Source organism: Vigna radiata, chromosome 5 (genome assembly GCF_000741045.1).
Source record: "Vigna radiata var. radiata cultivar VC1973A chromosome 5, Vradiata_ver6, whole genome shotgun sequence".
NCBI classification, from domain to species: domain Eukaryota; kingdom Viridiplantae; phylum Streptophyta; class Magnoliopsida; order Fabales; family Fabaceae; genus Vigna; species Vigna radiata.
The window spans coordinates 21660527-21671300 of record NC_028355.1 but is presented as its reverse complement, the minus strand read 5'-3'; the positions used below and the strand labels follow the sequence as shown (position 1 = coordinate 21671300).

At 34.8% G+C, this 10774-nt stretch overlaps 3 protein-coding genes across 4 annotated transcripts; all 3 read right to left on the bottom strand.

Moving 5' to 3' along the window:
- Positions 1 to 2675: 2675 nt before the first annotated feature.
- LOC106761306 (uncharacterized acetyltransferase At3g50280) lies at positions 2676 to 4956 on the bottom strand. Of its 2 annotated transcripts, none has more exons than XM_014644846.2 (2): positions 3410 to 4956; positions 2676 to 2870 (listed from the first exon to the last, which is right to left on the bottom strand). In XM_014644846.2, exon 1 carries the CDS (start codon positions 4824 to 4826, stop codon positions 3453 to 3455), a length of 1374 nt encoding a protein of 457 aa, XP_014500332.1. In that variant the 5' UTR covers positions 4827 to 4956; the 3' UTR covers positions 2676 to 2870; positions 3410 to 3452. The 2 variants fall into 2 exon arrangements, with proteins under 2 accessions (XP_014500332.1, XP_022636686.1); XM_022780965.1 differs by lacking the exon at positions 2676 to 2870 and adding an exon at positions 3112 to 3245.
- Positions 4957 to 5551: 595 nt separating this feature from the next.
- On the bottom strand, positions 5552 to 7619 carry LOC106760463 (uncharacterized acetyltransferase At3g50280-like). The gene is made up of 2 exons (XM_014643893.2): positions 7515 to 7619; positions 5552 to 7104 (listed from the first exon to the last, which is right to left on the bottom strand). The coding sequence occupies exons 1-2, from the start codon at positions 7540 to 7542 to the stop codon at positions 5702 to 5704; spliced, it is 1431 nt and encodes a 476-aa protein (XP_014499379.1). The 5' UTR covers positions 7543 to 7619; the 3' UTR covers positions 5552 to 5701.
- A 1261-nt stretch (positions 7620 to 8880) lies between these two features.
- LOC106761516 (uncharacterized acetyltransferase At3g50280-like) lies at positions 8881 to 10438 on the bottom strand. Its single transcript, XM_014645072.2, has one exon. The coding sequence runs from the start codon at positions 10420 to 10422 to the stop codon at positions 9046 to 9048; it is 1377 nt and encodes a 458-aa protein (XP_014500558.1). The 5' UTR covers positions 10423 to 10438; the 3' UTR covers positions 8881 to 9045.
- Positions 10439 to 10774: the final 336 nt, after the last annotated feature.

Here is a 10774-nt window from a genome sequence, read left to right as displayed (position 1 = left end):
TGTTATATATAAAATAAAAATAATTATTAAAAAAAAACTGCGTACGCACTACTTATGTCATTTTCTCCCCGACACCAATATGTTAACCTCTTTTAAGTTATCTGTCAACCTGTGGACACAGAAAGTTTCTCAGTTAACATGTGGTGTGGCATTTGCACCTGCCGACGATCTCTTGTCCGCAAAATATGACCAAGGACAAAAAACACGCTCACCTTCTACAGGATATTACTGTCTGTTTGTTTTGAGTAAAATATTAGGTAGAGATATCTATTTTACTACAATTATAAAATGAGTTTAAATAAACATGTGACCAAAGATTGATGTAGGATGAAAAAAATCCGTGGATATCCACGGAAAAAATTTGTTACAAGTATTTGTATTTAATAGTTACGAATAAGAGGTATTCCTGAGTAGTGAATACTTTAATACTTATTTATTAATGAGTCGAGTTCAGATATGATACTATTTATATATGTGGATATTCATTATTCATTAAAAAAAATAAAATTATAATTTTATTCATAAAATTTTTTTCTAATTTTTTAATCAGTTTTTTTCTTTTAAATCTATTTTAAAATTGCACCAAAGTCTAAATCTCTTTTTTAAGGAGGAATTTAGAAAAACATAATTATAAAATATATCTAAAATAATTACGTAAAAGACTATTTAATCATCAAGAAATAGACTTTGTTGCATTAGAGTCATTAATAGTATGTTTCAATACTTATCTCTTTCTTTTCTTACATCAATAAGAAGATTATAACTAAAGAAAAACATAAAAAAAAATAAAACACAAATAAAACGACAGGATAAGTTAATATACAAAAAAAGTTTTTGAAGACAATTAAACTATATTGTATTTAAATTAAACATTTACGAAAAATAATAATTCATATAAACACATATAAATACATGACATTATAATCAATTATTTGGAGACATGCTTTTAATATTGGGTTTCACTCTAATCTAATACTTGTATTAATATTTATACTTTACATAGTCATGAACAAATAGGTTATCATCTTACTACTACTCATAATGTTAGTTTCCTTCAGGCACTGAACAAAAATAATTTAATGGTTAGGATCTCTTGTCATTTTTTACCCTTCACCATTCCTCTCTATATGAGTTTAATAATTAATAGTATTAAGATACCTACCTTGTGAATCAAAGTATGTTAATGTATACACTATATCACTACCACACATAATTTTTCCTTGAAATTCTCTGAATAACAATACCACACATTATCCACTAAATATCATCACCTCAATAAATCATCACATTACTCATACACATACATAAAGTCCATTTTAAGTCTATTTCAAACTGTCAAAGAAGACAAATGAAGTCACACACACATACATACTTAAAGGTAGCGTTCGCAAAAAGTGACATTCAATGCTAGTCATGACATTCAAAATCATTTTTTTATAATAAATTACACTCAACGTTTCTAACACATGAAGTTAAAATGTTCTAAAATTGCAATACAAGAATGACGCTCAACAACATCGTTACACCACTCAAAGCTAAACAATTTGAAAAAAAAAGATGCTCAGTAACATGCTGACTCTGCACAAAGTTGTACCATTCAAGATACCATTCCTTTTAACGAGTATTTATTACATGTGAGCATAAGCTTTTCTTTATTTGCTTATTAAATTAAAGGAGGATAAATATTGTGATATCCATTTAATGACTCATAAAATGTCTCAAACAAAATTGAAATGGTTAGTTGAATTGAAATTATGTTCAATCCTTAAATTAATTAATTAATTGTGAGTTCAAAGTTTTATTAAATGACATATGGAACTATTTAGATCTTAATAGAAGAATGAATGTTGTTTGTGATTAGGTGAGTGGGTGGAATTAATGTAGATAATGAATGAGCTTTGTTTGAGTTGTTATTTAGAGTATGGATTTTGAGTTTGATGATTAGGATGTTTTACTATCAGAGAGTTTATTTTTTAAGTGATCTAGGAGTTTGTTCTGAGTTTCTTAAAGCATAAACAAGGTCGAGGAAAAATAATTTAAGATTAAGGAGATTAGGAAATGCAAATGAATATCACTTTCTTGAACTAAAAAGAACGGAGTCAAATTTATAAGACGGAAATAGACCAACTATTAAGACAGAACTACAACTCCAAATAGAATTTCGCAATTCGAAGCAAGGTTTCTACAGAAAACCATCCTTCCCCAAAACACATTTCAAAGTTCAAAGCAGAATTAGAAGAAAATAAAGAATAATAAGAAAATGAAAGAAAGAGTAGAGAGAAGGAGAGAACCCATGATGTCGGAGTAAATGGAGTCCTTTTTCTTTTCTTTTTTTATAGAAGAGATGGATCAGGTCCATTATTCAAAACATCCATAATATCTTTTAAAAAATAATATTTTAATAGATTAAAACGTTGCAAAAATAAACATTGCACATTAAAAAGCGTTGGCAACACCGTAGCTTGCGGAAGAGAGACGTCGGCACCAATTGGAAAAATCTCTAAATCAAACTTGGAAACAAGGCTTGCGGTCCAAGCTCGAAACTTTCTCCAAATAAAACGACACTTATTGCAATATTATATTAAAATAATAACCATATCTTCTTCTGAATTCTTAATAGCATAATTTGATACAAATGTTAAACAGTTTTCATTTCACATATTTTCTAAATTCAATCAACAAAAGCACATTCTCAATACTATTGCTAATTTTTCTCTCATTTCACTCTATAAGAGAGGCACGTGAAATTTAATCATATATTACTTGCTATTAATTCTTTCCTTCATCAGTCTCTCAACATGCTCTACGCCCTTCCTTTCATCCACAAGTATTGAATCTCTTGTTCTTTTCTTCCACTCGTTGAATACGTTCTATAAGCGTTGGAACATCAATTGAGAAGTAAAAGGATAGTACTTTAGCAATTAGCACAACATTATTTCCTCTTAACATATATATATATATAAGGAAAAAAGTCTCTTTAACATTTTTTTTATAATTTTTGACAACTAACAGTTTGTGATTGGTCCGTTTCAAATATTTTTTTAGAATAAATTCAAACTGACCAATAAAATTGTGACACGTATCCTGTTATCAAAAAGTTGTTAAAACAAGTTGTTAAAATATCATTGTCCTGTATATAAATACAATTTAGAAGAGTCCATCAGAGTCTATCACCATTTATGTTCCACAGGATTTCCATCAAAAACCAAACCAACAACGATCTTCACCAATCAACATGTACTCCTCTACATTTTACATACAATAGAAAATTGAGAAGCCAGCAAATTTTGGAGCCTTTCAAAAGATGAAAATCATTTAAATATTTCCGATTCATGTGCAGAGTAAGCGAAACAGATATGATGTTGTATAAAATGGCCTGTCGAAAAACAAAGTCGCTAGTACATGTTACCTTATTTTTAATGATCATCCGCTGAACACGATCAACAAAGTCGCTAGTGTAGGGAATTGGCCACAGAAACCACATCCATAAACTCCTCATCCGATTCAAGTAAGCTCATTGCTTCGGGCGAAAGGGACACTTCCAAATCTATGCTNCCCCCTCCTTCGGATCCTGGATATGAAGTCACATTCCCATCAAATTTGTTGGCATATCCGCTCAGAACTGCAACAGCTTTTCCCATCCCAAATTCATTCCCATATACCTCAAACCTGGGCGAACTTGACATCGTCACACTACACGAATCAAAGTGCACACCAAGTTGGTACACCACAGGGTGTTGTAACCACTCTTTCACCGCGTGTCGCACTGCTCCGTCGTTTTGGTTTTCTACGGCCAGGTGCACTTTCCATGCAGCCCATCCTAGATCATTCTCCAGGAGTTCCCCTACTGTTGTCCCCGCACTCACCACACTAATACAGTTTCCAAAGTATTCATGTGGCAGAGGCGGCTCCATTCTTACTCGATTATTCATGGCCAATTTGCAGCTAGTTACCTCATCATGTGGCAGCTGACGAGCGCGTGTTATGCATCTCCATACATGAGCTGATAAGGATTGGAACGAAGAGATTTTGGTGTTCTTGGACTCTGAGTTAGCCCTTGCTTTCAGTTTTGCAATTGACTCTGCTGAAAAATGGAAGATTCTCTCTCTCAGCTGGGGTGCTTCAAATCTGCTAATAAACTCGTCGTGATGTTTGAAGGGAAGATTGATTAATGGATCACAACCATAAGGAAACCACCGGTTATGAATGGGGTGGCGTGAAATGGGAACACCGTATTCATGGCCTTGAGCATGAGCTTGAAAGATCTCAGACCATGTATTAAAGAAATTCCAATAAGAAGTTCCATCGCCTATGGCGTGGTTCATAGAACAGCCTATGAAAACACCATCCAATAGTTCGGTGACTTTAACTGACAACAGAGGCATGGTGTGACCATCATGGTTGACAGCTTTGTGATGATCAAAGAATGAGTGAACAACAGGCGGGACGTCAACAGGGGAGAGTATGTCAAATATTGTCAAATCCGAAGTTGCATAAATGAATCTAGCTCCATGACTGTCGTTGCAATCAACGAAAATAGTATAAAAGGAAGGGTCTTTGTTTGTGACAAGGTGGCCTGCCAATGGATAAAAATGGAAGAGGGTGAGAGAAAGAGAGTGCTTGAGCTTCTCCAACAGATTCTCTATGAAATCTTGTCGATCAACAAGTGTTGCAGGTTTCTTGAATAGTAGACCCTTCTGGATGTAATGCATAGACAGCATACCAATATCCCAAGATGTTAAATTGCATATTCGGTGGGACTCTTGAGCTGGGCCAAACGGCTTGATTAAACATTCTGAAACGTTTCTTACGACAATGGAATTCATTATCCAAACTCTCACCAAAATTTCGGAGTTGTTTGGCAGATATCTTAGAGATGTCTGAACTGAATCGGCTTATGTTTGCGTCGTATGAAAAAGAATGCTGGTAAAGCAGGTAATAGTCAGTTTTCATCATCAATATTAGGGAAGAGGACCAATCAAATTCAAGCTTTTATGGCCATCACGTTCATAAAATTTAATATGTTCAGTTTTAGATAAGACTTGATGTTATAAAAAATATATATTCTTTTATTTTAAATCATATCACTTTGTTAATAATTTAATAAAATATTAAAAAGTGTATGAGTTTTATAAAACCATATAAAACATTTAAAAAATTAAACTGAAAACACGTATAATAATTAAATCGTAATACGATTACTGTAATAACTTTTTGTCATTTTAATGAGTTACTTTTCTTTAGTTTTTCAGATTTAAATTAATTTTTAGTTTCCGAATTTTAGAAACTATATAATTTTTTTGGTTTTGCATTATTTATAATGTTAGACTGATTGGTCATTATTAAAAACTGCAAATACATTTTTTAATTGTTTTTGTTAAAATAGTTTAGTAATATCTAAAAGTTTGAGTTAAATTTTATTTCATTTTTTAATAACTCATAAATGGAATTAACATTTTAAGTTTCTCAAATTTAAAATGATTCATCTTTATTTTAAAGATGATATTTTGAAAAATTTACAGATGTAACCAAGAGAGTTTTAAAGAGAGACATGACTTTGCGAGAACAAGGTGATCTCTGAAACATGAAATCCTAAATAAAAGGACATTATTGCTTTAGCACAACATCGTTTCTGCTTAGTAAAGAAGAGCAGAAGAGTGTAACGGTTCTGATATGGAATACATGTTATCTTAATGGCAAATCAACGAACTGGGTTGTGCAGAAGATTGGGCACGGAAACAGCTTCCATGAACTCCTGATTTGATTCCAGTGCACACATTACATCAGGTGAAAGGGAGACTTCAAAATCTATGCTTCCTCCTCCTTCACGTCCTGGATGTGCGATCACGTCCCCGTCAAATTTGTTGGCATACCCACTCAGAACTGCCACCGCTTTTCCCATTCCGAATTCATTTCCATACACGTTGAACCTGGGAGAACTTGATATCATCACACAACTGGAGTCAACGAGCATACCATGTTGGTAAATCACTGGATGCTGCAACCACTCTTTCACCATGTCTCTCACCACTCTGTCGTTATAGTTGGCAACAGCGACGTGCACCTTCCATGCAGCCCATCCTAGATCATTCTCCAGCAACTCCCCTACAGTGCTCTCTGCGCTCACCACACTAACAGCACTTCCAAAGTACTCGGCCGGCAGAGGCGGTTCCATTCTTGACCGGTTATTTATGGCCAATTTGCAACTTGTTCTCTCACCGTGTGCCGTCTGGCGTGCCCGTGTTACGCATCTCCAAACATGAGCTGATAAGGATTGGAGCGAAGAGATTTTTGCGGTTTTGGACTCTGAATTTGCCCTTGCTTTCAGTTTTGCAATAGACTCTGCTGAAAAGTGGAAGATTCTCCCCCTAAGAATTGGTGGCTCAAATCTTCTAATAAACTCGTCGTGATGTTTGAAGGGAAGGTTGATTAATGGGCCGCAACCATCTGGAAACCACCGGTTATGAATAGGATGACATGAAATCGGAACATCATGTTCATTCCCTTCAGCTTGAGCTTGAAAGATCTCAGACCATGCATTCAAGAAATTCCAATAAGAAGTGCCATCAGCGATATTGTGGTTCATGGTACAACCTATGAAAACACCGTCCACTAGTTCAGTAACTTTAATCGACAAGAGTGGCATGATATGACCATCATGGTTGACTGCTTTGTCGAGGTCAAAGAATGAGTTCACAATAGGAGGGACATCAACGGGGGAGAGGATGTCAGATATTGTCATATCCAAAGTTGCATGGATGAATCTAGCTCCTCTGCTGTTGCTGCAATCAACAAAAATAGTATAAGATGAAGGGTCTTCGGTTTTGTGGGTGACAAGGCGACCGGACAACGGATAGAAATGGAAGAGGGCTACAGAAAGAGAGTGTTTGAGTTTCTCCAACAGACTCTGTATGAAAAGATGCTGATCAACAAGTGTTTTTGGCTTCTGGAAGAGTAGACCCTTCTGGATGTGGTGCAAAGACAGCATAGCAATATCCCAAGGTGTTAAATGGCAGATTCGATCTGATTCTTGAGCTTGGCCCGATGGCTTGACAAAACATTCTGAAACGATTCGAACGACGGGGGAATTCATCATCCAAACACACACAAAAGTTTCAGATTTCTGTTGCAGATAACTTATAGATGTCTGAACTGCACTGAGCTGGGGAAGTTTGTCTGAATATGATCAATACAGGTAGAGCTACTCTATAATCAATAATTTCAATATGGACTGACCAAATTCACTTGAATTTCTCAACTTGGAGTTCGGTGTGACAAAGGAGGCCATCTACCCTTTAAAAAACTTGATTTTATCTTATTATACGTCACCTCATACTTTTTATAATTAACATGGTTCTTTCACAGGAGTACATAAAATATGAAATAGTAAGTATTCAATCGAAAAGCTTTTGGACATATACAGAAGTTAAAATGAATTTCCATTTAGAAATGTTTCATATTTTGTATGTTGTTATACGGAAAAATAGTTGGAGATTTGCATTTTGCAGCGGTAGTCGTTATGCAGATGGTCGGAGACAACATGGATTTGTGTTGAAGAGAGGTCGATGGGGTAGCATTTCGTTTGTGAAGAGTGAATGAAGACACAGTGACATGTATCTCTGTGTAACTAAAGAATGCAGTCAAACACCAGCTGCCAAAGGTATGCATTGCCGTGCACGTTCAGCCATCTTTCCTTCTCGTCAACAAATCAAATCTAATTACTTTTCTGACATTTGGTATAAACTTTTACCCATTAGAATAATGAAAAAGTCTTTGAAAATAACGTGGTACAAAAACAAAGCAAATTTGTTTGGGTTTCGCTACTAAGCTTTGGCCCACTACACTATTGTCAAATAAAAAAGAAAACATTTGATTAAGCTTTTGTCTTTGTAGAGTTAAAGTTAAATTTGGAGGCTCATTCCGACTTTACAAGTGGATATTATAAAGAAATCATATTAGACTTAAATTTATTTTTTAGCAGGTTGTGTGAAGATGAATTAGAGTTAAATTTGGCTTCCTAAAATTTAAGGTAATGTTTAGGACTCATTATCCTTAGTGAAGGACCAAAACCCTTAAAATACTATTTAATTACGTGTTTAAAAAATTTAATTTAATTACGTTTATTTTGTCTTTATCGTGGTAGGTTCAAGGTACTGTGTCAGCAAATCAATTTTGATTAGATCATCAATTTTACTATGGATGTTATGATAAGAAAAGTGAGGAGTTTATAAAAAAGAAGAAACATTTAAAATAGAAATAAATAGGAAAAATTTTAAAGGTGATGAGAGTCCAAGAGGTCGGATGTGATAAAGAAAAAAAACTCAGATAAAACTTGGAAAAACAAAGTGTTTTAGTTAATTGGATTTCTCTGCCCTTTTGACTGGAACATTTTTTAAGAGGTTGTGTAATGAGAGGCCTAAGAGCCATTGGGACAACAAACCCAAACTCAATTCCGGTTGAGTCGTTAGTTTTTTTAAAAATGTTATAATAAGAAAAGTGAATAGTGTTGTTAATAAAGAAGAAGCATTTAAAATACGAATACTAACTATACAATAACACAATTTTACATTTATTTTATATATAATACAAAATTAAAATGATTAAAAAAAATAAATTTTTATATTTTTTTTAAAAGAGAAGTAAAAAAAAAAAAATACTATATGAATGTAAAAAGTTTTACGAATAGAATTAAAAGGGGAGTTTTTAAAGGTGATGGAAATCTAATAGGAAAGTGAGTGGTCCTTAACTAATAGAAAAATATTGTTTTTGACTTACTTAAATCTTTTATATTTATTTGATATTATTTTTTTTTTTGGAAAGATATAAAAATTTATATTTTTATGATATTTTATTCTTATAATATTATATGTGTCATGATAACCTCGGTCTGAATGATATTTCTTCAAAGTGAAAGACTTGCAGCAAAGTACAAATTATCTTATTTTGAGGATGGCATCTTCAACACATTCAAGCACAAAACAGGTAGTGAGCTGATCAAATAAAAAAAGAAAAAGAAAAAAAGGAAACAAAACAAAACATAGTGAACTAGTAGAAGAGACTGGAGTGAGATGTTGCATCCATGAACTCTTGATCTGATTCGAGCGCTCTCATATTATCTGGCGAAAGGCAAACTTCCAAATCAATGCTCCCCCCTCCTTCACGACCTGGATATGATGTCACTTTCCCATCATACTTGTTAGCATACCCACTTCTAGCGGCCACTGCTTTTCCCATTCCAAATTCATTTCCATACACGCTAAACCTGGGCGAGCTACCCATCATCACGCAGTAGGGGTCAAAGAAACTACCAAGGTCATATATCAATGGACATTCTAACCACTTTTTCAGCAATTCCAGTACCACTCTCTCATTATGCTTTGCAACAGTCAAGTGCAACTTCCACGCTGCCCATCCTATACCATTTTCTACCAATTCCCCTGTCGTTGTTTCTGCACTCACCACATAAATTGAGTTTCCAAAGTATTCCTCAGGCACCGCTCCCATTCTTGGTCGATTGTTTATGGCCAACTTGCAACTTGTTCTTTGCTCGTATGGTGGGGAGCGGGCTCGAGTTATGCTTCTCCAAACAAGTGCTGATAATGACTGGAATGAAGAGATTTTTGTCGTATTGCACTCTGAGTTGGCTTTTGCTTTCAGTTTCGCAATAGAGTCCACCGAAAAGTGGAAGACTCTCTCTCTCAGAAAGGGCGCTTCAAATCTGCTGATAAACTCGTCGGGATGTTTGAAAGGAAGATTGATTGGTGGGCTGCAATCATTCGGAAACCATCTATTGTGAATGAGTTGCTGTGAAATGGAAACTTCGTATTCATGTCCTTGATCATGAGCTTGAAAGATCTGAGACCATGTATTGAAGAAATTCCAGTAAGAAGTTCCATCACCAACAGCATGGTTCATGGAACAACCTATGAAAACACCATCCACTAGTTCAGTGACTTGGATGGACAACAATGGCATGGTGTGACCATCATGGTTGACTGCTTTGTGATGGTCAAAGAATGAGTGAACAATGGGTGGGACGTCAATGGGAGAGAGTATGTCAGATATGGTCATGTCCAAGGTTGCATAGATGAATTTCGCTCCATCACTGTTTTTGCAATCAATGAAAACAACATAAAAGGGAGGGTCTTGCGTTTTGTGGGTGACGAAACGGCCCGCTAATGGATAGAAATGGGAGAGGGTGAGAGAAAGAGAGTGTCTGAGTTTCTCCAACAGTTTGTCTGTGAAATGATCTGGTTGAACAAGTGTTGAAGGCTTCTTGAAAAGTAGACCCTTCTGGATATAGTGGCTACTCAACATTGCAATATCCCAAGGTGTTAAATGGCATATTTGGTTTGACATTTCAGTGGGGCGGTGTGGCTGGACGAAGCATTCGGAAATGCGACGAAAGCCATGGGTAGCCATGATGCAGATGAGCACTCACTCCAACTCAAACTTATATGCCATAAAGCTTAGAGATTTTAGCACATATATATTTCGTTTGTCAAATCTGACCAAGAAATGGTTACTTTTCCAATGAATGGTAGGGTAGGTAAATGATTCATTCACACTGTGATTTTATCTACCCTAATTACAATTTCTTTTTATCTTTCTTCGTATTACATCACATGATTTATAAGTCTATTATTTTTCTTGTCTTTTTAATATATACTAAATATTAATACACCCAGTGTTCATAATCATTACTCTTTTATAAAGGAGGTCCTCACCATAATAAATAAATGCAGTCAAAGAAGAAAGTTGCCTCAACCACAAT